Source organism: Saccoglossus kowalevskii, chromosome 4, assembly GCF_978046115.1.
Source record: "Saccoglossus kowalevskii chromosome 4, keSacKowa6.1, whole genome shotgun sequence".
Lineage (NCBI taxonomy): Eukaryota > Metazoa > Hemichordata > Enteropneusta > Harrimaniidae > Saccoglossus > Saccoglossus kowalevskii.
In genome coordinates this window covers 14,376,489-14,404,004 of record NC_140644.1, presented here as the reverse complement: position 1 = coordinate 14,404,004, position 27,516 = coordinate 14,376,489, and the positions used below count along the sequence as shown (strand labels likewise).

General features: G+C 35.6%; 2 protein-coding genes across 2 annotated transcripts; one reads left to right on the top strand and one right to left on the bottom strand.

Annotated features, from left to right (window-relative positions):
* Positions 1-1,148: 1,148 nt before the first annotated feature.
* LOC144355811 (sialate:O-sulfotransferase 1-like) lies at positions 1,149-16,206 on the bottom strand. The gene is made up of 5 exons (XM_078010826.2): positions 16,119-16,206; positions 9,979-10,313; positions 9,416-9,592; positions 2,316-2,504; positions 1,149-1,513 (listed from the first exon to the last, which is right to left on the bottom strand). Exons 2-5 carry the CDS (start codon positions 10,298-10,300, stop codon positions 1,149-1,151), a joined length of 1,053 nt encoding a protein of 350 aa, XP_077866952.2. The 5' UTR covers positions 10,301-10,313; positions 16,119-16,206.
* Positions 16,207-19,330: 3,124 nt separating this feature from the next.
* On the top strand, positions 19,331-27,007 carry LOC100375531 (sialate:O-sulfotransferase 1-like). Its single transcript, XM_002736563.4, has 5 exons — positions 19,331-19,472; positions 19,551-19,756; positions 25,200-25,382; positions 26,144-26,320; positions 26,514-27,007. The coding sequence occupies exons 2-5, from the start codon at positions 19,564-19,566 to the stop codon at positions 26,876-26,878; spliced, it is 918 nt and encodes a 305-aa protein (XP_002736609.2). The 5' UTR covers positions 19,331-19,472; positions 19,551-19,563; the 3' UTR covers positions 26,879-27,007.
* Positions 27,008-27,516: the final 509 nt, after the last annotated feature.

Here is a 27,516-nt window from a genome sequence, read left to right as displayed (position 1 = left end):
TGTTTGATGAAATATCAATGTATTATGTGTTATAGCACAATGATATGAATCTATTGTTAAAATATATTCATATCATTATGCTCCATTTTAATGAAGCTAGACTATATTTGGGTTTCTTTTGTGCGGTATATATTGGTGTATAATGTAACAAAAGCAAAAGTACTAATTGTATTGAAATAATTACATCTTTGTTCAACAATCGCATCTTATGCAGTTTTGGGTATTCAATGCAAACTAAGTAATTTGTCAGCTGATTTCAATGAAATACCAAAATCAAATAACACAGGGGAATTATATCTGAATGAAGTTTTAATAAATATAATAGACACCGAATGTAATAGTGCTTTTTTGGCCACTTTTTGGGAATAAATTTCAATAGTTTCCATAATAATTTTGAAATTTTAATTCTAATTTATTGTAGTTGTTTACTAAGTATGAAGTCAAACTGGAAAAGCTGCAAGAGTAAGTTTAAGTTAGAACTTTTAAGAACTTTTTAGGAACACATAACTTTTCCTATGAAATGAAATACCAAGGGTATTTTTTTTTTCAATTCAGTTTTGACCCAAGCCGGTATATTTATTATTCATAGGAAGTATAAAGTAGGTTTTGCAGTTGACCAACATAAATATCAGCCTGGTTGTAGTAAATAGTGAAACAACAGAAGGCGTGCTCGATGTCTCACAAACAACAGATTGCTACGTCCACGAGACTTTGACCACTGGTAATAACAGTTAAGCTAAACAGTACCCAAGATTCAAAAGCATATTTAAAAAAATGTACAACATTCAATCCGCACACGTGTTGTGTCAAAGATAGGTGTAAAGTTGTTGAAACAATATATTTGTATTCACCGACGACAAATCAAATGTGAATGACGTATTTTACGTCACGGTAGCAGCTTGATCGCTAGAGGGCGCGACTAACATAAACTGTGCATCGAGCTGAAAGATATTGTTCAGAGTTTCGACGTCTTCAAAATTCAGGAAATGTTACAGTTTCCCAAGTATAATTATTGCATGCATTTTTCTCTACTGAAAATGGTCAGTCATTATCTATGCTGTTTTCAAGAGAGCGTCTAACATCACTCGTTAATTGTCTAACATGACTGAGAATATAATGTGATGAATCCCAGTTACTCACATTCCTTTTTATAGTTCCACGTCATAGGCAGATTCGTGCACTGGTCGTTCATTTCTACTTTTCAGAAGACTATTTACTTTCTGTATATCTGCATCAAGGATTTGATGTAGTTCTTCATTGTAAGGATCAAAGTGGAAATTCTCCGAGTGCTGTCGATGAAATCTGCCTTCTAAGTCATTGTTGAGACATTTAAGTCTGTCTGGGGTCAACGTAATATTTTGGAATTCTAACATTCTTCTAACATGATAAATTGGATTGGCTGTCAGATCTTCGTAACGCACAATTAAAAAAGGTTTCCCGGAGTTGAACCAAGCTTCAACTATTCTTGGCCACCTGACATGTTGTCTTTTAACAAAATTTATCCAATTTTTATCTAAAAGTAAAAAAAAAAACACAAACAGTTTAGGAATCAGTAATGTCCAGTGAACACACAATATGATTGTAAAACAAATATACAAGCACAGAGGTAGCATTCCATCAAGGGCGTTTAAAACAATAAAAGCGTCAGTCAGTCACCAAACCATTCACTCAAGTACAAATGTCGACCAAGTTGCCATAACCAGCAGTAATTTTGGAATGATTTACGATAATAGAAAGTGTTATGAATGGACTCCATGTATGTATTTCATGAATGGTCCATAAATAATTTTCCATATATAACAAAGTTGAATCGCATAAAATGGAAAAAACAATTTCTGTGACGAATTATTATTTGTAACTAAAAAAGTCATGGATCATTTGTCATGGCATTTTCAGGAGTGTTTGCCTTTGTAATGGACATACAGTTAGAGGTTGGATTCGGTCTGCATATCATTGTCTTGAAAACAAGAATATTTTCAATGTCTATTCATTACCATATAACGCAGGAAGTTAAAGTTGTGATATTATAATATAGAGGATTACCCACAATACAGCAACTTAAAAAATAAAATTACTTTTGAACTATCATGGCATTTGGCCCAACACGGGAAATCTTGGGAAGCTATAGTCAGTTCGAAATTGCACGACAGGCAGTGAAAGAGGTTCGAAAAAAGTTTGAAAGTGCGAGTAATCAACAACAAATCAAATGTAAGCATCAGACCACAAATGTCCAAGTACATGTCTAGTTTTACACACAATTCGTATACACAAGTTGTGAAACGTTGATAATTGTAAAAACTTAAGCAGTTACTCACTGTCTTTAAAAACTTCTTCTAATTGGGGATTGGCCAGAAATCCCTTTGTGTGAAACAGATAAAAGGAAACAAAAGAGTCATATGGATTTCTAATCAGCACTATACCAGACTTGAAGATATCATCATATACATGAGCCTTGTACACGACTGCACGCCCCAAACTGGGATCATCATATTCCGCAGTAAACCCTGTGTATTAAAAAACAAAAATGTTAGTTGATTGGCAGTCAGGAGCGGATCCAAGAGGTGTATTTAGAGAGGGCGCATCGTTACAATGACGTGATTGACGCATTGCTTTGTGGACTATATATTTACGAGTAATCACGAGTTCAGATGGGGGCGCCTTCTGCGCCCCCTCTAAAGCTGCCACTGCAAGCACAATCACCAAATAGTTTACAGCGGTACTAGGAGAGCACATTTAATATAGTTGGTCTTGCAAGACATTTATAATTCCAGTTGAAATATTTGTTGAAATGCCTTTGTCAATGACTTCTTTTCTATAGATTTATCCAGCGCCCAAAACGGTCGTTCTTGAGCATAAAACCATTTAAGTATAGGCGAACAATTTACCACACTGTTTGTTTCCTAAGTATGACATAATCAATAATTTTGACACATTAAGGCAGCTCGTTTTTTAAACTAAGTAAGATCACACTAGATAACCTTAGTATTATAGATCTTTTAATCTTGGATAAATCGTGGGAATGCCGAAATCCAAAAGATTTAGAACAGATTTAGCGAACTTCTTTGTGTGTCGTCCGGTCAAACCCTGAGGCAGCAATGATTGTTTTTATTATTAGAGGACGCGTTTCCTAATATGGTAGGGTGAAAATACCCAGAGCAATACCGCAAAATTACCGCACGCTCAAACTTATGGCGGTACGGCGACAGATGTATAATAATACTTAAAAATCAAACATAATGAAAGTGCATATACAGACAGTATGCTACTGAGATTTACGATAATATTAATTGGAGTGTTAAACGTGTGGGTCAACTTAGTTGGTGTCAAGTTACAGGATGCTGTGTGGGCAATGGTAGACTAGATGCAAAAAAAAAGGACCGGGCTCATCACCCGCGAAGGAGGCAGGGTTGTATCGCAGTGGCGGTGCCACAGGGGGAGTCGAAAAAATGTTTAGGGACGTCGCCCCTCCAAAATCAAGCTAAAACCCTTTTTGTCAGCAAAACTTGCCCCCAGAATGCAGGAAATTTCCTTTAATAATGATGTTTTACTGTCTGCACAGTTCTTTCAGCTGCTCCATTCGATGCTGCATGATAAGCTGGAATTAGGATATCCATCTAACAAATAACCCACCATATCGCGCAAATTTTATCTGAGCACTTGAATTGTTTTTATTTTATTTTCTGTGGCTGTCGGAAATTTATTCGCAGATAAGCCACTTTTGAAAATTCTCGGAGCGAAACCGAATATTCCGAACTTGGCAGCGACCAGAATGCGACGGGCGCTAATTTTGTAAGCGTGTACATTTACAATATCATATCCGCAATGTCGTGTTACGATTATCACCTTAAGAAAACTCAAATACTGAGGACATCTCTAAATATTACAAAAATATATTCCAATACATACAAATTATAAGGTGGCGATAATGAAATTGAGTAGTTGATAAATAGTTGCAGAATTTGTCAAGCAGTCCATGACGATGACCTACACAATTCGAATTGATAGCCATTCAAAATCGGTTGATTTAGAGATTCATACTGGAATTTGCTTTAAACTTACAAACCCAGTAAACGATACGTAATTCCTCGTTTTTCAATTTGTGCGTAGTTTTTTTCCCCTCACCAGCTGTAATCGTACGTGAGGCAAACGCTACAGGTCTTTTTCCACCTTAACATTCAATTTTAGAGGGCTGCGAAACCCCCAAAAGTGGAAAAAACTTGCCAACTGGTTAGTCGGGAAGAGGGTTAATCTTACATTCCTACAGAAAACGCATAGTAAAGCGGCTGATGAACCCTTTTGGTCCTCATAATTCAAGAGACAGTGTTGGTACTCGGTACGGGTACAAATAGGGGAGTAATGGTAATTGCCAGCAATATCAATATATCAGTGAGAGATTTATTTTATTTGAAGCAGTTATTGATGATATCCCGTATTTATTTGTGAACACAAATGCCCCTAACAGAGCACAAGGAATTTTAAGCCAAAATTGATGAACTCTTATTATAAAATTTTACAGGCACGGAGCACATAATCTGGGGGGGGTGGTGATTTAAATTTTCCGGTGGATATAAGCATAGACAGAGACTGAGGAAATATGAGATCATGGCCCTAGTCAGTAAAGAAACGTCATTACATATGATGATTTGCAATTGAAATCGAATTGAAATTATCACTGGACACTCTTCTGGCCACTATGCTGTTAAGTTAAATGGACTCTCTCACTGGAAATTTAACTCGAGCTTGACGCATGATATGCCATACAACTAGAGGAAAAAGTTAAGGAGTAATCACGGGAGGATTTGGATAGACTGTTTATATGGGATTATGTTAAATTTCGAATTAGAGAATTCACAATTGACTATAGCAAAAATATAGCCAAAATCCAGCGACAAAAAATTTAGAAGCTAGAAAATGAACTAAACCAATGGGAGAAAATTTGTTCAGGGAACCCGAGTGATGGAAATTTGAATGAATTGGAAAGAATTAAAACTGCAACACAGAGGGATTGATAATCCGTTCCCGTGCGGGATGGTACGGGAAAGGAGAAAAACACAATAAATATTTCTTGGGTTTGGAAAAAAATAAACGAAAAAGATCGAGTTATATACAAATTACAAAAGGATAATGAAACTATCGAAAACCAAGATGATATTTTGGCGGATATTAAACTCTTTTTAGATTAGACTCTACTCTGAATCTAATACTTTTGAACAACACATAAACGTTTTTTTAAATTGTACAGTATCCCAATTGAGCACTACTAATAAGTTGTTATATGGAGGACCATTAACTATGGAGGAGCTCTTTGCGGTTCTGTCCAAAATGTCGAAAAACAAAAGTCCTGGACAACCGAATTATACAAGGGATTATGAAGATATTGCTGGAGTCACCATACAGGGAGGAAATATTAAAGAATCGGCATTTGCTGGTGACATGACCTGCTTCTTGTTTAACTGTGAATCGGTTGGGAGGTTTCCGACTTGCTGGAGCTATTCCGGCTGGGTTCAGGATTAAAAGACAATGTAGATAAAACGGAGGCGGTCTGGTCGGGGAAGTGGAAATACAGAGAGCAGACTATGTTTGGGGTGAAATGGCCCACCACAACTAAAAAATAGTGGGCGTAAACTCTTCATATAACAAAGAAAATATTACCAAACCGATTGAACATTTTAAAAAAATACTCAATTTATTGAAATGTAGAAAACGGACACTATTTGGAAAAATTTAGGTGGTTAAAATGTTAGGTCTGTCACAGTTTTCATATATATCATGAACCATACATTTGTACCTCTAAACAAAATTAAAGAAGTGCACACAATTGTATATAACATCACATGGGAAGGAGGGACAGCATTGCAAGGAAGTCTATGATAGGCGGGTGGGCAGTGGAGGGCTATCCATGACAGATTTGTATATTACTAGGAAAACACAGAGAGTTCTGCGGATTAAACGTCTACTAAATGAAGAAATCAATCACCCCTGGAAACGGTTTGTCCAGGAAAAATTACAACAAGTAGGAGGGGAGACTCTCTTCAATTGCAACTTTAGTACCAGACTGCTCCTAGTTAACTCCTCAGAGTATATATCAGACTGCCTTGATGCGTGGATTGGAATCAACAGTAAAACAGACGATTGGGTGGATCAGATTCTCTGGAAGAACCACAAAATTAAAATAGGAGGAAAATCCTTCTATCAGCAAAGATTTAACGCAATTGGAATTAAATACATATCAGACTTGTATAAAAATGGAAGATTAAAACCATGGGTAGGCTATGAACAGAAATGCATGACAATGATAGATAAACTCAAATGGATAGAAATGATTCAGGCAATTCGGGAGGGTCTGAAACACAATTCACATGTGGACCAGGTAGAAGTGAGTGTACAAATACAAAACACAAACGTGGAAATAAGCAATGTGACAAAAAAGAATCTGAAGCAGGAGCTGGTGGGTCGAGTTCTTGTAAGACCTAGGAGCGAAAGAACTATAGAACAGAATTTAATGGTTGTACTAGAATGGATAAAAAATGTATAAAATGATCGTAAAACTATCTATTTAAACTAGGTTGAGGGAATTCTACTTCAAGCTCCTGCACAATATACTCCACACTTACCAGCGTTTACACAAAATGAACCCACAGAAATTTCCTACTCCCAACTGTACTTTTTGTAAAACAATTATAGAAGATTATGCACATCTTTTTAATAACTGTAATTTTGTCGTAGCTCTCTGGAGAGATTTATTTTTTACACTGGGAAGACCATTGAAACTGAAAGCACCACCTAGTAAACTGTGTATGATCCTTGGAGATCCAGAATGCAGCTGGCAAGTCAATTTTATCTGCCTTCTGGTAAGAAAACATGTTTACTATGCTAAAATGCAAAACAAATTTACAAAATACTTCACACAGTTTATTCAAATTCTGAAAAGAAATATACCACATTGAATGTTTCATTGCTAAACAAAACAATAAAGAAGTGAATCACCACAAAAAATGGTCTTCCCTGATACCGTATATTACATGATGTATTCAAGGTAATAATGTAACCTTTGATTGATCTCACGTGACAACACAACACAACAATGCATGTGTTGTCATTATCAGTTTTTTGCTGGGGTCACATGGTACTAAGACATCATTTTTAACAGTAGTGCAGCTTTTAAATACTAATTCCTGATGAGTATTTTTCAAATATGTGTTATTTGTATCTGCTAGTTCCATTTGTTAAAGCGGGGGAGTCGTTACTTGCGCATGAGTCAGATAGCCATACCGTGTCATTGTTTACAAACAAGCATCTACCCATGAGCCTTTGCGTTATTAGCGTGTGCTGTTAGCGTCGCTTGGGACTCAATTCTCGCGCGTGCGCAGGTGACGACCCTTCCGTTTTAAGCATGTGTTAAATCAACTAAACATTGTTCTCGTACCAATGGTTGCGACCATGTCCTCTATATCAGATAGTCGGTATGGGTTATTCAACAGTTCTTGATACGCTGATACTTAAAAGTCCCCATATCTTTTATTGGTACACGTGCAATTGGCGATGCCCAACCACTTCGTTCCACTCTTTTAACCAATCTTCTAACCGGTTCAACTCGCATACGTAATTGCATTTAGCGTATCGTAGGTGCCTTGCAAAATGTACCCCTTCGCGTAATTTGATTTCAGCGCAGAATCCCCAAAATCTTTCCAACACATCATTATGATTGTGTTCATATACACTAAAACGCCACACCAATTCCTAATTTCCGAGTTACTATTTTTCTCACGAAATTCGATAGAGGGCGTTCTCAAAGTACCCGGATGACAGTCCGTTCAACGTTCGTGGTGGGGTTGAAATTTGAGCGGCGTCTGCTGTAAGCAATATACTAGTAGTTACTATTGCCGAAGTCTTATTTTTTACAAACGTTTTGCAAGAATTGGTCAAAATGGTTAACTGGCATTGTAATGCCCCAGACTATGCCTTGGGTTCGATTAAAAAGAAAAAAAACAGCGAAATATCCTGAGATGAAAGGCGTAACTTTTCATACATTTCTTTCGTCCAAGAAATCAACACTTCAACGCCAGTGGATTCGAATGCGTCGTTGGGAATCTGAGTGGATGCCAAACTATATTCCCGGGTTTGTTCACGGCATTTTCCATCCTGCGCCAGTATTTTTTTAGTTCAATAACTGGAGACAGCCGTCTTTCAACCGAAGTTATACATCGATTGAAAAACGAAGACTCTGTCGGCTTCCCGAGACGTTCCCAAACGAAAACATTGAGCCGGATTTGATGAAAAATTCGCTCGTTGCCAATTCCCACATCGATCTTCTTGTTCAGAATCCTTATGATGACATTTTTTGCGAAGTTGAAGTTAAAATAACTACGGAAGGAAAAAAACGTGTGTCCATTTATGATAACTGCATCTGCCAGTGCTGATCGCCTGGTGAATAAAATATTAAATCAAACTTACATTACACAGTTACAAACACCAGAAACTATTTTAGAGTTTGATTTAATAATAAACCATGGCTTGTAAGGATTTTCCTTCATGGATCATTGCCGAATACACTCTGCCATAATGAAATTAAATTCTGTATTCTGCACATGATGAAGCTTTACGGAAATTATGAAGTAAGTAACCATTAATAAGTCGATATTCTTTCAGTCTGGCTGTTGTCCAGTCACTTCGATGCAACAAATATGCGAACATATCAGCTATTTCAAACAAAGGCAAAGTATGAAGGTTTTTTTTGCCAAGTTTTTACGTTACACGGATCTACCAGAGTTATCGTCGACTCGTGTTTTACAGTACGACGACGATTGTTTGACTCTTGGCGAACATTTAACTCGTTTGCTAACTCAACAAGTTCAAACAGTTTAGCTTTACGAACATTGCTGCAAGTTATACCACGATCCTGAAGAAATTTGCGGAGTTCTGGGACTTTTTTGCTTTTCCAATCTATTGATTTACGCATGTAAGAATATAGAACTTCAATAAAAACAACCCCACTCAGGCTCGTCATCCGGGTATTTTGGATGCGCCCTCTAGCGGAATTCCGTAGAAAACTAACAACTCGAAAATTAAGAATTTATACTCAACTTATTAAACCAGTTACGACCCAATACATGTGCCCCACTACTACTAACAACAAAACAACTTTCTGTCTATTATGCACCACTTCTGCACTAATTTCGCCACATGATTACAATAGAGATAATCAAGTATTACGCATGCGCAGTAATACCATTACAAATGCCAATAAAATTCATAAAAACTTACATTATATATAATGTATATTGAAACATTGCAGTGAGGCCTTTATCACGGTGCCGGTCGTTTTTTTTTTGGTAACATATTTCGGAACCATAGTAAAGTATATATTTGTTTATTATCAACTATATTATTATTCATCATCACATATACAACATACCTCCTTTGTACAGTCCATCAGCATTGTATAGCGATCCTGTGAAAATTCCCGTTGCAATCTCAATTAAATGGCGCGTCCATGTGTTTCCGGACCTAGGAAAGCTCGTTAACCCAACTAATGGTCGACTCCCATTTGGCCAATTACCATAACCAACAGAGCAGTCAGAATAATTATTATCTGTATTGACAAGACAAATTAAGTTGCAATTCAATAAAAATCACGCCTTTCTACAGTGAAATCAACTATATATTGTATTTGGTAGGGATACATCATTCTACAACATGTAACGGCAGGAAAAAAATATTTGTTTTAAATGTTACACTCGCCTTTCTAATTGCCTATTGATTGTTAGCCCTTTGATAGTTCGATTTTTACAAAATAGATGAAGAGTAGTAATTGTTTGTACCCAAGCATTTTAAAAGCTATGTGTATAAATGAGTTGTTCGACAGTAATGTTGTTTTTTTGTTTTGTTTTTATGAATAGATCTATTTACGCACAGTATGACAGCCATATACGTGAATGTTTAAACGTCAAAAAGTAGGCGATAATGTTCCATACATACCGGCGCTGTATTTTGTGATAGTGTGTCCAGATATGGAGGTATTATTTTCCACATCAGTACTCGTCGTTAGCGTTTGGAGTTTTGCGGGAACAGTTGTAAGGCTTTGAGCTTGGTCTCTAGTTGTTTCAGTGTTAACATTTATAGTAGTAGATTGTACACCCTTCAAGGTTCTAGTCACATCCGATTCTGTATTCAGCGATTGTGTTTTAATCCATTTCGGTACCGTGGACAAATCGGATAGATAAGCATGCTCAATGTTGAAGTAAAGTGATACTAGGCAGATTGCCGGTAGACAAAACGGTAGCAGTTTTCTAATAACCATACTATCAGTGTGTCTGTAAAAGAAGGAAGTATTAGGTCATTTACAGAGAATATTATAGTCCAAACTAGACCAGAGTGTGCTTGGTATATTTATATACACTCTTATTGGGACAATTGGGTCAATGTCAGCTTACACCAATTATACAACTCTTGGTCACGTGACCCATTGTCCTAACCGTGTGGTTATTTCTGTAACTCAAATATTGGTCTGCAATCTCAATTATTGTCTTTTATGCATATAAGTACCAACTACATTTTTGGATCGTGCATATGACGATTAATAATTGGCATAGTGATAGGCGTTTTTGAACCCACAAAATCAGTGTAAACAACGTATAGAATGTACTTAAATGCAACACTGTAAATAACGCTGCCTTTTTTCTCCGCAGGGGTTTCACCTGTTTTTGCATATTATTTTTCTGAAATTTAGAGCTTATTGGTGACCTTCACTTTTATCATGCTTTTTGAGCCTTCCTTTCTTGAGATGGTTATTGTTAGCAACGAAGTTGTCTTGCGCATATTTCTTGTATTTATTCCTACACTTTCCATTGCAGTAAATTGCCTCAATTTATATTAATTTAAATCCATAAACAATCCATAGAAATATGCAGCTTCATCCTATGACAAGCTGGCGCCCCTAATTCTGTGACGGTTTTGTTAAAAAAATTTAAAATTCCGACGCGTCCTTGTAAATGGATTTTGCTCATACAATCTGCTACATACATATTTATATTGTCATGCAAATAGTCACACGCAGGTTCTGGGCAACCCCGTATAAAGTGAGTAGTATAAATCCAAGGCTGCAATTTGAGTTCACAATTATTTAATTTATTCATTAAAATGTTTCTTTGTATTTTTGATCCAAGTACATGTATGTTACCTAAATTGTTAAAACAATCAGTTGTCTCGTATATGCATGTGACACTGTTATTTTTTTCTGGAAAAAAAAACTAAATCTGGCTCCCTAATATTTTAAAGATGGTTCTCGAGTCACTCTTCTGCTGAGAAAATTGTAATGTAATGTAATGTAATGACAATGTAAACAGGATGTCAGGCATCGGGTAATTAACTAGGTACATGGCTGGTATTTGCAATACATAGTTCATAGCATAATCACGCCACGCAAGAACACAAACACGTAAACAAAAATAACCCTGTTACAATTATGTCTCCAAAACACTCTACTCATGATGGTGTTGAACAACAAAATATACACTGTTTATACAAACAGGATTTCTTTCAGGACGGAAAAGAATGTACACATTCATAACAAAAATCGTTGTATTTCCTGCTCTTTGGAAATAAATACAAACTATCTATTTATTTATAACTAGATGCATGTAATCCTTCGTAATATGACTTCATTTTGGAAATAATCCAAACGACTCTTCCCATAGCGACAAGATGGTTTTCAAGCCGTGAATTTATACGAGAGTTAAAAATCGTAATAAACATACATCCTACATACAACAGCGTATGTTAAATAATTAAGAAAGAGAACATGAGAAGTATGCAAAATGTATCCCAATTTTTTACAAAAAAAATGTGTCATCAAAATAACTGTATTCGTGCACAAAACGTGATCTTAATAAATCGGTAAAAACAAATGCTTCAATTATGCGATATATATACTCTAATTCATTTGATTACAAGTGCGATGTAAATGTTGATAAACAAATATTCTATCAGTACGAGCTGTCTTTAATATGCTTTGCATATAAGCCATATATGTCTTACTTACTTACTTGTTTTTTTTTGCATCTACAATAAGTTTTGCCATGTGACGTGATGCGTTTCCAGGGATATCTGAATCTGGGTTCATTAATGGCATACGTTCCGTTATAAGATGCAATTACAGACTTGATAGCATTGTGATGTTTTGAAGGAAAATATAATGTAAAATAATAACTGACACTCCATAATATAAGAATCTAATGAATCGATCATAAAAACAATAAATATGTTTAACCACTAAATTAATTTTTCAATGTATAATTTAACCTCGAGATTGTTTATACAATAAAGAAAAAAAATAACAAAATATTAAATACTAGATTAATTATTAAAATGTGCACATTTACATAGCCTTTTCCGTATTTATTCCTGTATTAACACAAATAAAAATCGTAATCGCTCGTAATATGACATTATTTTCGTAATCGTCCGGGCTTTGTAAGCTGCACATTTATACACAAAGTATACACACTCGTATTAAATAAACACCGTGCTGACAGCTGTTGTAATGATTTCAATAATAATTAAAAGTATTCGAATGATGCAATGACAAAAAATATATTGATAAAATAATAACATTTCTGCCGATTATCGACAACCATTGGTGACACATTGCTTTGTAACGTAAACTTCATACGCTAATTTTTTATTACAACTCGTTTTTTTTTTATCTCAGACGTTCCGGCGCTGGCTTTCCTGACGTGTAGGTGAGTGCTTTCACGTTCTTGACAAAGCTCTAGTGTTTTTGCTCGCTTGAAGACCCTAATCTTATTTGATTTCATAAAGACAATGTCAGAATTGTTTAGAGAATATTCTAGATTTGTATTTCCGTGAAACATTTGTCAAACAGTTATTGAGTAGTCTGGCAACAAACGTCAAATTTCAGTCTGATTTTAACGTTCGCGTTGCATGGATCGGTGATTTTCCACTCTCTTTGATTGCCTGCTCATTTTCGAAATTCAAACTGGATCTGTTTGTCGGATTTAAAGGCATCGCTCGTTTCCAAAATATGAATCATAATTACATTCTCAGAATTGCAGAAATTGATTGTGAGTTTTAAAGCGACAATCACAATTGGCATGGTACATGTAAAAGATATAGTGGCGGTAATGTTTTTGTATGGCAAATCAGGCAGTGTAGTATGGTCTGAAGCGGCCATACTATGACACTTGGAGGTGATCGGTAATGCAACGATATCACGGTATATAACGGAATATAGTTCAAATAATACATTTAAATGATATCATACAATGATTCAATTTGTCAAAATATTAATAATAAATTATTGTATTACCCGGTTGTGGATTATTCTGTTTCTCGGTCAAATAGACAAAATAAATGCGAATAAAATAAGTACTATATGTGAAATGGTGTTTGATCGGTCTGTATTTCATTACAAAACTACAAATTTGTTTTTTTTTTAGAAATAAGAAAGTAAGCTAACCTAAGATTCTTAACCCAACCTCAGATTATAAGTTAGTTTATTTGTGTCTATTAATATTGATTACAGATGTTTAGATCAAACAAGCGAAACAGTAATTTTTAATCGGTGCAACTAAAAAAAAAACTCGTTATTTTATAAATTAAATTGTGTCAAAACATTATAACCCTTCTAGAGGAGAAGAGATATTATTATTATTGGTTAGAAATAATTCGAAGGGGAAAAGTGGGAACTCAATATAAAAGTCATATGATAATGGTTATACATTATATTTGTTGTTAATTGCGGAATCTAACAGTGACTCAGACAAACGTCACTTCCGTCCAAGAAAGGTTGTAAAGTAAATGAGAATTTACTGGAATAGAAAGTGGAATTACAACGACGAAGAATGTTGGCAGTAGATAAAAGAAAATTCTACTTTAGATGGAAGAACAAAGATGATACAATTTTATTTGAACTAATAAGAGAAACGATTTTGAATTTCATCATACTAGTTGGATTGTGTTTAAAACATTGTTTAATTTGACATGTATTTAATTCAACACTTTGAAATTATTTTAGGTTATTCTAGTAAATTAAGACAATTATCATAATTTTATTTGTTCTGTACTTAACATATCTAATATTTATTTCGGAATAACATATTACAATCAATTTTGAAGACTACATCATTTTGTTAAAGAGTGGTGGTCGTCGCGCCGCGTCCTGCTCGACATGGGACTCATAGCGACGTATACAACGCGTGTAAAATACATTGTTTGTTTACATGAAATTCGAACACGCGCTGCGCGACGACCACCGTTCTTTAACTATTTCTTTCATCGCTCATGTTTTTTCATTACTCTGTGGTGTCACGGTGAGACAGGTTTTTGTGACAGCTTGTTAAGAGAGTAACTATTTGAATAATGTAGTATTAGTTTTAAAATAATTACTGAAATAAAACTACTACTCGGATCAATGGATAGTCTGTTAATACACTTTAAACGTAAGTGGCCACCGCGATCTTGCTTTCGGTGACCATTTACGTCCAATGTCTATTGAAATACTGTGTTTGGTTTGTGGCTGGCACTCAAACGAACTATGAACTCTCACACATACAAACAAAAATTACACCACTACATATTCTACCTGGTGATTGGAGTAATATTTATTCCCAAATGGAAACAACACCCCCCCCCAATCGGCATTCTACTGTTGCCCTAGGAATAGACTGTCTGTTGGGAAAAAAATGACCAGAAGGCAAAACTGAGATGGTTGCTGTCAGTGAGTATGCCGGATTTCCACTGGGTGACATGTTTGGCAATTAATGTAATTGACCGAATATTGAACACATCCATGTACAATAGCTGACTCACGCCTTGCCACTTTGAAAAGTACAATGGCGTCATGACTGACTGCAAATTTTAAACAAAATGTGTTTGTGTCTCAGAGATAACTATTCAACATGCAAATTTTGTTATGACGTACACAAATTTAAATGCGATTGCGATTACAATATCACATCTGCACCAATCTCGGGTGTTCCATTCATGAATGCAGTTTTAGGGGACATTTTTACTTGAATTGAAATATCGCCGTACCTATTCCACGAAATCATAACTTCTCTAATTTGTGCAAGTTTTATACGTCTTATATCAGTCAGGTCAAAGGCTAAATGAATATAATAAACAGCCAATTGCAATAGAGTAGCCAAAGTGTTAAAAATAATATTTTAATATGAATGCGATAAATTATAATATATATATGAAACCTAGATGAGAGCCTTTGGAGTGAAAGAGATAACTAATATTATGGTTTAATCCGCATGCTTGATACATTGAACGATACTTTATTGGAAGCACAGCTGGAGTTAATCACTTTAGGGCAAACTCCAAGATAATTAAAATCTTTTATAAAACGAAATACAGAAAACAAAGACTGGCTTTTACAAAAAGTGTTGATGTCAGAAGAGAATCTAACATGTGGGTGTAAACACACATAAATATTTTCTCATCGTACAATAAATGAAACGAATACTGAAATAATCGAACAAAAACGCTCGGTCTGTCCCGAGATCGGCACACAAATTATTTACCACATGCATGCAAAATTAACAACAAGTACAATATAAACTTATCAACACGCAGTAATATTAATGCAAAGGAATGATATTTTGTGTTGTTGTCCGTGACTTCCAAATCTTCACTACACTACTAACTGTAGATTTGGTTGTAAGGTGAATGTTTGGAAGTTAGTGCAAAACTAAAGACATTGTTAACTCACAATTAATCTACTGTTAAGATCATAGTCAGTGTCAATTTGGCAAAATATTAATAATGAGTTATTGTATTTCCCGGTGGCAGATTATTTACTTTTTCGGACAAATATACAATTTAAATACGAATAAATAAGTTTGTGAAATTGTGTATTTTATTACAAAACTGTTTTATATTATTTAAAAAAATGACTTATAGAAGTAGGAAGATGGGCTAGCCTCGGATTCGTAACCCAACTTCAGATTATAAGTTAGTTTATTTGTGTATATTAATCTTGGTTTGTCCCGAAATCGACACATTAGAACAGAGAGTATTTACCACATATATGTAATATATTAATTACAAGTAGAATGTAAACTTGTGAACACGCAGTAATATTAATGCAATACCTGTGTTATGTGGTTGTCCGTGACCTCCAAATCTTCACTCACTGAAGTAGATTTGGTTGTGTGGTGAATGGATGGGAGTTAATATATGAGTACAAAACGAACGTGTCACCGCTTTCGACACGTGTTGCCTAGTAACAGCAGCAGCATATAACCGCTGCGATTCTGCAGTAAACTGAGAGCGCCACGGACGTCGGGATAGCAACGGAATCAATGGCTCAAAAGACTTAAACTGTTCGCGCCAGTGTATAAACTGTGTTAATTTATGCTTATTCACTTAATTTATTTTAAGACGATTATCCTGTTATTTCAAAATATGAACTGTTACAATGTATCCCACGGTAACTGTACACGAATACTCCACAGACGAAACATTTGTAATTACAGGCTTGATTATAGCTGGCAAGCTCGTATTATTTTAACTAATTATTGTGTTTTATGTACTACTTATACCATGGCAGAGAGAATTTGTATACTAGTATATTCTGATTTATTTGTGCATAATAAATAATATACTTCCATTGATCTATGAACTGATGAGATTCACCGTGTTTGTTTTGCTACATGTGAAGCGCAGTACCTCTAAGTGATGCACACACTATTTAATAATAACACATCTCTGTGAAGGCCAATGGCACGATTTGTTGTCAGCTCAAGATATAGCGGTTAATAACCATGATATTGGCGGTCGAAGGCGAGTCGAAGGCAATAGCAGACGACAAATCGTGACGGTGCTCGAATGAGTCTGTGTTGTTTATTTCATCTCATCACGTCGCACGGAAATCGAGCACGTACAATTACATATAACATGCAATAGTTGCTCATACTACAGCAATTCCAGGCACTGATTTGACGCTGAAGTAATGCTAGATATAGATAACATTCTACCACAGGGAGTTGGACAAACTTAATAATAACAAAAATAATAAAATGTTATATAACTTTTCTTTTACCCACCTTCCTGGTATCGATTTCAAGTAATCACTGATCTTTGTTTATAGCATACTTTCCTTTATCACAATCTTCGTTACGCGCTAATGTTATATTGAAATTTTAACGCGCGATGTAGACACACCCTATTATAGTAAAATATTCCAAGGGTTGAAACTGCGCCCCTCTCACTGAAATAACATGTGACGCAAACTGAAGTAGGAAACTAAGTTGAGAGCCTCGACTGTTTATTGGAGGAGAAATTCAGAACTAATGTACCACCACTTGGGCTTAGACTTATTACGAAACGACCCCAAAACGAGCCAAACGAGCCAAACAACCCAAAAACGACCCAAAAACTACTCAAACGACCAAAAAACGAACTAAAATGACAACAACAGATCGTCAAACTGTCCAATTACCGCGATATTATTGCAACAGCCATTTTAATGAGCACATCGACCGATGAGGGCGCTGTTCTCATCTGGATTCTCGCTGTCCAGAATTACGGAATAAAAAAATTACACAGAATAATTAATAATAAAAAATAAATAAATAAACAAGCAAGCAAATAGATAAATAAATAAATAAACAAGTAAATCAATAAAAAGCACCAAATTTATTATTTTTTTCAATGAATACATGTCTGGCGTCGTCGCAACATAGAATGTTAGTGACATACCTCAGCCCTAAGAATACGACCCTCAATGGAAGGGTCTGGAATCACAGACAGATATGCTAGTCTCAAAAATGTGCTTCAGTCTATTGATTATTGTTCTACTGATAATGTCTTTCTTTCTTATTTCTGGTATCAGAGTATCCCAGAATTCGCATAATGTCAAGCAATATATATTTAAATTTAGTGAAGCCATATGGTCATTCAAACCCAAACTCAATCAACCACCCTTCCGTATGAGGGTACAGATCACACTGCAGATTTGGTATTATAAATAAGAAAAACAATCATCAACAGAAAAAAATTATTCCATCTCTGGGTTTAGCAGTTATGCACGGAAAAGCCTGCAAAATTATTATGCAAAGTAGGTAATTAATATGCATGACTTCTGGAATTATCTGAAATTAACAATCCGGTATTCCTCGGCGTTCTGTGATTCTGTGTGATTTCTACTCACTGGCGGATCCCGAAATTCGGTGAGGAGGGAGGGCGCTCTTATTGACCTGGCCGAAGGTGGGCTGGGTTTGTCAATTCATTTGTCATTTGTTTGCGGGCTGAAGGGGGGATGACGCCTTGCGCGACTCCCCCTAACTCCGCGAGGGCTACTAATAAGATTTCGTAATCGTGGTAAACCCTATATCAAATGAATATACGCTGTGTGCATAATCCTATGTCCGGCCATGTGCTTACTTACTTGTATTGTCGCCGAGGACCCAACAAAACAAAACGCATAAAGGAACGTCAACAAGGATGAAATTATGGTAGGGTAACATTGCTCGTTGTAATCGAAGAAACGAAACGAGATGAAATAAAACGAAACGAAACGATACACAGAAAGACAATTAAACTGTAATCAGAGAAAATGGGTTTTAAATGCAAAATATTTACAAAATATTTGCCGAAAATGACAATATTTTAATCAGTAAATGGTTCGTGTCGCTTACAGATAATCGGGATTTTGTAATTAGGGAAACAAGGGTTCTAGACGTACAATATTCACAACTGTCGGACGAAATCCGGCCAGTATATTCACCTTTCAGTCGTGCATATAACGACATAAAAAAATTTGCCGAACATTTTCCGATTATCTGTAAGCGTTGACCTTATATACAACAAAAAGTTCACAAAAGGTGTGATCATTCAGGCCATCTTAATCAACATTGTAATTAATAATGTCTCTTAATTTGAAACCGTAAAAATTGGCATTCCCAGCTCAGCAGCCAATCAGCGATGGCCTGACGCTTAGATGACAATTTCGGTTTCAAATACCCCGGCTTAGTGTTCTAGGTTCTTCGCGTAATTAGGTGTTCGTATGCAAGGGATTTTTCCACACAAAAACAACGAATTCGGCTGAATTTTGTTATCGGTTGGCTTAATATAACTCCAACGGACCGTATTTTTGAGAAAGATTGGTATTTTTGTCCTGATTTGTAGGAATCTGAAAAACGCGCTTCACAACTTGTCTCTTATTTAGTTTTATGCGTCATTCAAGATGGCGGCCCCCATATAGTAAATATCGTATTTATTTTATTATCATGTGTGCGCCAGCTGACTGTGGTCTGTATGATAATAACCAGCATTAGAAGATTTAGTTGTGACCGATGCGAATAATAAAACGTACGGATCAAAGCAAACGCACCATCGCGGAACGATTATAGCGTTGGTATTTATCTGAACTACACGAAGTCAAACGTGTCAACTCATTAGCCCGTATATTACCGTTGATTCAGAACCTTCGATGCAGTTCAAATGTAAGATTTCTTAAACATTTTGTTTTAATTACATGTCAGATGTTCATGTACGCAATTTAATTTGTTTTATTTCCACAGATAATCCAGTGTCATGATGGGAAATAAAGTGTTCGCGCTATCGCTAGTAGCTGGAATACTGGTTATATCCGTTTGTTTCAATTCACGAACAACTCAGCCATTTCAACCGCCACGTCCTGCAAGGGTTCATAATGATGAAACTGGAAGTAATGAAAGAAAAGTTGTCAAATCTGACAAGAGAAATAGTGGCTTAGCCTACGAACGTGGTAAGTTTGAATCCAATTATGCATGACAGTCGGAATTCATTGGTATAAAGATGCTGTTACGCAAACAAACACGCTCCTATATATATATATATATATATATATATATATATATATATATATATATATATATATATATATGCATACGTGGACAGAGAAATTAAGACACGACTACATGAGTAAAGTTCACTCTACATATATATATATATATATATATGTATACTCACACCCGTATACTGTGCAGACTTGTTCTTGCTTTTAATAATGTCTATGGATTATTAAGTATTTCCATTTCTTTAGTAACATATTAACTGTGTTATTTTTTTCTCCGAGATGTTAAAGTCCCTTTCATTTACAAAATTGATCTGATCAGATAATTTTTTTCTTAGTCTTACTCACACAACGCAATAACATTGAGTTCGTATAAAGTATATTGTAGTTTAATTGCTTATGGAAATCACGCAGTCGGCTGGATATTGTCACTGAACATGACACCGTATAGTCAGGGTTAGGGAAAATTGCCCGATCTGATATACATTTTTTATTATATTATTCAAGTTGTTGTATATTTGGAGAATGAGCAAAACAATGTTGGACATCACAATACCCTTGCACAACATTACAGTGAGCACCTTTGAGAACCCTATGATGAAGTGAATTTTTGGTATTGACACTTTATATTTATATTTTAAAACATACTTAACGTAATTTCAGTACATTATTTGACCTCACTTCATAAAATATATTATAAACTATTAAGGATGAATCAGTCACAATTGCGGGGGGGTAAATGCTTCTCCGTCTGTGATAGAGGATTTTTAATGTTGGACAACCGCAACATTCACTCGTATTGGTTCCCAATCAAAATACAGAAATATATGTATACTGTGCACCAGTAACCATGTAATTTGCAATTGAGATATAACTGAGACAATAGTATTAGACCTTTTTGAGAAACATGAGTATATATACTGACCGATATGGCAGTATGCAAGGAATTAAACTCGTAAAAATCAATAAGTGACTACACATGTTGAGACACTTCTAGACAGGATACATGTCTTGATAAAATAATGAATATCACAATGACAAAATTAATTCCTCACCTGCTAATTTCACCTACTTCACTACATAAAATAAATATACAATGGTTGATTTCTAACTTGCCCATTACAAAAGCCTTTTACTCATCACTATTGGTGTCATTGTCATCTGATGAGGAAGCAGAGGATGATGACTCACTAGTAGATGTCGATCTTCCACATTTCTCTTTGTGTCCGGGAAATACACAAGCTAAACAACTAGGGGACAGAAGCTTTTGCACAAGAGCACCCTTTGATTTTTTACATTTTCAACTCACAGACTTTGTAAGCTTGGGCTTAGCCTCTTTTGACATCATAATAGGGATAAGTTTACCATCTAATAAAGTGCGACCAAATTCTGTGGGTGGTGGAAGTAATGGCTTGTCTAGGTATGCTCCATTGTACAATGCAATTTGATATAAAGCTCTTAGCATATGCAAATGAAACGCATCTTCTGTTGGTGGGAGCATCCTAAGGTCGGATTTTGTTGATGCAAATTAATGTTGACGAAGTCTATCCAGACATTTGAAATCCGTATTGCCATACATGGCGGTGAAATAGGTCCTTGCTTCCCCTTTCATGATTGCTGCTACATTGAAAGATCCATCACAGCCGAAAGCAGCAACATGTGAAAACTTCCTTATAACACCAAGTGCAACTTTCGCTGCCATTCGTAAACCACGTCTGAATGGGTACCTTACTGTGTACAAAAAAGAGTGGATGTTATTTCAACTGAACTCTTATCAAATTACCCTGCCATCCTAATTGATCACTGCATTAACACGGGTTATCAACCACGCTAGATGATTGTAAAGATCATTAAGGATACATTTTGATGACATTTCATATGAAATTTCAAAGTCTCCCACAGGTTCAGTAGGCTCATCAGAATTTGCTTCTGCTTGCTGCATCTTTATTCTGTGTGTCCTAGCATCGACTTTCATTCCTCCTTGTAAGTGCTTTGCTACTGCATTGGAATCACCATGAACCATCACAACATTTTCTGTAGGTATGTCGCCACACTCACTAGTGTCAGACTCTGTGTTCAGTTCTGAATCATTAACATCTTGTTGTAACTTGGCTGCGAGAGCACACATTTCTATTACAGATATTGTAGATGAGCATACTAAGCTGGTCTTCCCTCTCTGAGGCACTATCTGGATAGTTGATCTAGCAAACGCTTTTGAATCCTCTTGGTTCTGTATGACATTGCATTAGTTACGGCCTACTCTTGTAGTATGTATCTGTATCTGTCTCGCAGCTGGGTGATATAAAAAGCAGATCGGTCTTAATAATTTGTCCAATATTTCTGCTAGAAGCTCGACAAAGGCTTCATAATACAAATTTGATGTAAGGCCTGGATTTCTTCTGTTCATGAATATATTCATACATGACTTATGATAACGAAAGTCGGCAGCAATCATATCAATTGTCTGATCCCCATGTCCTTGAATTTTTATCAGTATTGACTGATCTTGTAGCTCGATAGCCTTTTTGTGAATAGCTTTCTGTCTCTGTTCTGTTGCAACAAGTATGAGCTGCTATGACTCTTTCATGTCACGTTGTTTATTGCATATAAAACAAGAGGACTTAAAATCAACAGCTGTTGGGAATCTGGTTGTTTTAGTGACAGACAGACCCACTTCCACAGGCAGTAGACTCGTCATTCATTTTTTGTCTTTTTGCCAGCTCCTTCTTGTGTGTATAACTGCTTCTGCATGTTCTGTGGCATTTGGGCTTTCTTGCCATGAATCCATCAATGTCTTGAACAATACCCCACAATCTGTCGTACACGTCATCTTTGCTTTGTTGCATAGCATTCTGAAAAGAGTTTATTCCTCGTGTGTGCGATTATTCAGGTCATCTGATGTTACCAATGACTGACATAATACACTTTGATGAAAAGGCGGGATCCATTTTTCTGTATGCACATAAAAGGCCAATATACTACTCTACTCTAACACCACTGCAATATGTTCTATCTTAGTCTTGTTCTGTTAGTTAGCAAATTTCATCAAGACCTGGCAATAAACCAAAATCTAGTCATGTAAAAATTATTATATGTAGTGCATTACACCACTGGTAAATAACTAAGGGTTAGTATGGGGAGAGTCATAAAGCCAAGATCCCGCGGAAATCTTGTCTCATACTCATAAAGCAGAACTATCTTGTCGATTATCAAATCTGTAGATAGAAATACTCATACAATGACAGTAAATACCAAAATCTACACTGCTATTCATCACCATTTTGTACACATACCTCGCATGTAGCCGCGTCGTTTCGCGTACGTTTCATATATTGCAGAGTACGAGACGAGATTTGCGTGTGATCGTGGATTAATTAATACACCCAAAGCTATTGATCTAACTGACTCAGAGTTATCTACCTTTGATTACACATATTGTTGATACAAAATAAAGCATAACATTTATGAGAAATAATGTGGACAAACTAACTTAGGTAGACTTCAGACGAAATATAAACTTTATCTGAATATAAGGATACAAGTTTATTAGATATACATTAAACTCATTTTTCTGATCAAAATTTAGTTCAATATTTTCACTAATGCCCAATATGTGATTAGTGTGAATTTCATTCAAATCATAATATAATTCTAAGTGGTATGGTCTATATGGTTATTATTATTGACATATATGCAAATTAATATTCATAAATTGTGTTAAACGCTCCGTTAAAGGTTTAATGTGGTGTACATTGTGTGTGTGCCAAAGTTCATTTAAGTCAGGTAAATATTTATCCGAATATCATTGTAAGTGTAGTGTACGTACTTAACAATACCATTGTCAGTAGCGCTAATGGGTGTTCCATACCAGAGAAGAATGCATATAGTTAGTTATTGCAAGAGTTTCAAAAAGACCAACGTTACTTTTCACATACTTGGATAGTCCCTCCATGCAAACATTGGATCATAACAAATATACCAGAGGCTGTAAGGTGATATTTGATTTGTTTGCATTACTTCTTTTCGAAGTTCTGAATATATTTCGTGATTTTTTTCTCCGCAGTAGTGAACCATTGGGCCTTGTGTCATATTTTAAACTCAGGTCCCTCTATGTATTTTTTGAATTTCTTCCTAATATTTTCAATTTCATATCCAGAGATTTAAGCTTAAGTGTATTAATTAATTCTTTCACTTTTTTGACTGTTTTTTTTTACTGAATGTGGGGGTATGTGAATTGATGACTGCAGTAAAATAGTATTACAATAAAGAACTTTCCAGTAGTATATAATTCGATTTGATCACACTTCGTGTAATCGCCTCGCACATGTGATTTATTCAGTATTTTTGTTAAATACTACATGCTATCAGGGACATTTACAAAGAGGCAAAAGAAGATTTGAATCTCATTTGAAAGACAGTGCAAGTGGTTCTAGAGTTATTTGTGTAGTAGCTTAACATTCGCTAATTGTTGTGCAATGATATTTATTATTCATAGAGTTCAAACAAAAAGAACTTATCCCAGCTCTACTAAGTTCGAATGGACACTGCTGTCTTGTTCTTGAGATATCAGTTGATCAGACGCACAAACACACGGGTTAAATGTGACTCAAATTTGACCAAATTGTTGAGTTATTAAATAATACATGCTGATGACATTCAATTAGTATGTAATTTAACTGATTGGCACAAACTGATATCAGATTCATCTATACAAACCTCATTTTTAACATCTATTTTTGAAAAGCCTGAAAATAAAAAAATATATATATTAAATAGTGAATGCTTTATTTGTGACTCGTTGTTGCAATTACTGTTATTTTTTAACGTAAATCATTAGGGTAATTTGTTTGTATTCGTTTGTAATGTCATTGTACTCATTTCGCGATTGAGGGGTTGCAAAGTGCGCCATCATGTTTTAACTTTGCGGCGTATGGTGGCGCTATACCGTTTACAAACACAATAAAAGATCATGAATGGGGTTCTAATACAACAATGTTTTATGTTTTTTTTTTTTTAAATAAATAAAAAGTTTGATATTGCGAAATATGTACATACCATACGTAACTTGGCCCGTGGCATGCGTTTCAATGCTGCCATCGAATATTTGGTAAGAATAGTGGTCTTATTTCATGTTCACCATCCAAAAATGAGCAAGTCTTCAATATTTTCTGAAAATCTCTCACTTATTATAGTTTTGAAACAGCGTCAATGTGATCGTACGTAGTCATTGGCGATTTTTGACAATGTTATTTCATATGTTGCTTTATCTACACGTGGTATCAAATAGTAAGAACACATCGTCCAGTTATATCTGAAAACGTATGCATTCCCACAGATTTATATATATATATGTCGTTTGTACCATACCTAAATTTACGATATTATCTTCCTACAGAGATTAGAAAAAATACAAGTCTGAATTGTTCTATCAATTTTGCTGATCCAAACAACACAATGACACCAGTTTGGTTAACGAGTTTTGCAAGATCCGGCAACACGTGGACACGTCATCTACTTGAGTTGGCTACTGGCATATATACTGGTTCATGTTACAACTGTAATGGGTTATATAAATTAGGTGAGTTCAGAATAAACTCAATTGTAATTCATTTGTAAGAAAAAAAGTCAACACGCCGTAGACGATGCCTAGGCATGTAGCATCTTTCAACTTACTAACTATAGAAGAAGTTGTACATATATGTACAGGATGAGTTGCCGTATAACGTCAGATATAAAATAACATGTGTACTAATTTGTCCGATGCTTTGGCGATCCGTTAAGCAGTTTTTAAGTGTCAACAATTTGCTTGTGAATATGTAACAAAGAATTCTCGGCATTTCGCCAAATTTGCCGTTCTTTGATCTTAGTTTATTGACAGTGTACCTGACTGGGGAGTACTAACTGAATAGTTCATTTTTGGAGTCAACACTAAGGCCAAGTTCGCGAGCGCCGATGGCGCGAAGCCCTGTTGATTGTTTAAAATAGGGGGGCCGCGCCCCCCTCGGCTCCATCTAAATCCGCCAATGACACTGACGCATTCGTAAGTTCTCTAATTTTCAAGCAAATTCATTTCGTGACAAGACCACAAGGCAGACCTGGGCGGCAATTTGATTTTCTCAAACTTAAATTTGAAGCAAAACATTCCATTCAGGTTTACAATGATTGCAAAAGAACATATTGTCAAATCACTAAACGATCAATCTAGATGGTATAGGGAAATGATGAGGTAGTTTACTTATTTTACTTAACAACAATCAGAAATAGAAATGCATATTTAGACGTTCACAATATGGACTTTGTATTAATATTGAATGTTGCGATGATTTTTTTCTTATGCAGGTTTTAAAGGAGAACTAGATAAACCGGGTCTAAAACGGGAGTTAGTGTACAAGTGTCATGTATACCACACGGGTATGCAGTCTGGAATACTTCTTATCAGAAATCCATACGACTCTCTCATCTCTTTTTTCGATTACAAGTCTCGAGGTCAAGTCCCGAATGAGGCATACCGAAACAGTACGTGAATACATTGTTAGTGTGGTTCGGGGTGGTGCAGTGTGGTGCGGTGCGCATGCCTAGGTGCCTAGGCGTGTAGTCTACTTCCGTTTTATGTAGTCTATTTCCGTGTTATGTGGTCTAGTATAATTTTATGTAAACTTATAGTATACTCAAACTCAATATTACAAAATCAAATCTCTTATTTTTGCAGACCCGAATTTCACAAACTGGGCTATAATTAAACAGGAAAAATGGCTTAATTTAGTCGTGAGCTGGTTCGAATCAGGAAAACCGTTTATGGTAGTACATTATGAAGATATGGTTAAAGATACTCTAAAAGAAGTTGAAAGAATTTTACAATATCTTAACATCAAATTCACTCCCGAAAGACGTCGATGTGTAAAGAACGATATCGAAGGTGTATATCACCGGAAAAACAAGGAGAAATTCACGTTTGACCCATTTACACGCAAACTACATACGCTTATCGACAAAGACATTGATATTGTAAATCAGCTATTTACGAGTAGAAATGAACATCCCATCGCCGGACCAACGTATAACAGCGAGTTGTAATGCAAACATCCCGATATGTTAGACTGAACCGTAATTCGACTATTTTATGTGGTTTTTGAATCTGAACTCAGTAGCCAGAACTAGTTTCTTGGGTTTTTAGGTATATGTTTTTTGGATATAAATATTATCTACGCCCTCATCTTATAACCACGACAATTGTTTAATACAGGCTTTCACAATTTCGGTAACACTAACAAAAATCTATGAACACAGTATTAGGCAAAGGCTCATGGGTATGGCCATCGGACGCATGCGCAGGTGACGACTCTCCCGCTTTAATTTCATCATTACACGCAAACACCGCACAAATCAGGAGTGCATACTGAAGGGAAACAACATCAACACAATACATAAATTTCAGATGGTCACGCTTTCACAAATGGACATTCTAAAAAATAAAACTCTTGTTGATAAATTAAGGAATTATGCTATTTGAACTTACTATTGAACCAGTATATTATATGGGCATATTATTTGATCACAGCAACACAAAATCGTAAATTTTAAATGTAAACAATATCAATATCTACCCGAATAAAAGCTCGTTGCTAGAAGAAGGGTATTTTTTTTAAATTGTCGTGGTTAGCCTGAATCTTGATCGGAGGATTCGACTATGGAAGAATAATCTAAATCAGACC

What these genes read in the sequence shown, in the direction of transcription:
- LOC144355811 (XM_078010826.2), bottom strand. Translation starts at nt 10,300, where the DNA reads ATGGTTATTAGAAAACTGCTACCGTTTTGTCTACCGGCAATCTGCCTA. An exon ending in TGATGGACTGTACAAAGGAG is followed by an intron (nt 2,505 to 9,415) that starts GTATGTTGTATA and finishes TTTAATACACAG; the next exon opens with GGTTTACTGCGGAATATGAT. An exon ending in AGAAGAAGTTTTTAAAGACA is followed by an intron (nt 1,514 to 2,315) that starts GTGAGTAACTGC and finishes TTTTACTTTTAG; the next exon opens with ATAAAAATTGGATAAATTTT.
- LOC100375531 (XM_002736563.4), top strand. Translation starts at nt 19,564, where the DNA reads ATGATGGGAAATAAAGTGTTCGCGCTATCGCTAGTAGCTGGAATACTG. An exon ending in TGGCTTAGCCTACGAACGTG is followed by an intron (nt 19,757 to 25,199) that starts GTAAGTTTGAAT and finishes ATCTTCCTACAG; the next exon opens with AGATTAGAAAAAATACAAGT. An exon ending in GAATGAGGCATACCGAAACA is followed by an intron (nt 26,321 to 26,513) that starts GTACGTGAATAC and finishes TTATTTTTGCAG; the next exon opens with ACCCGAATTTCACAAACTGG.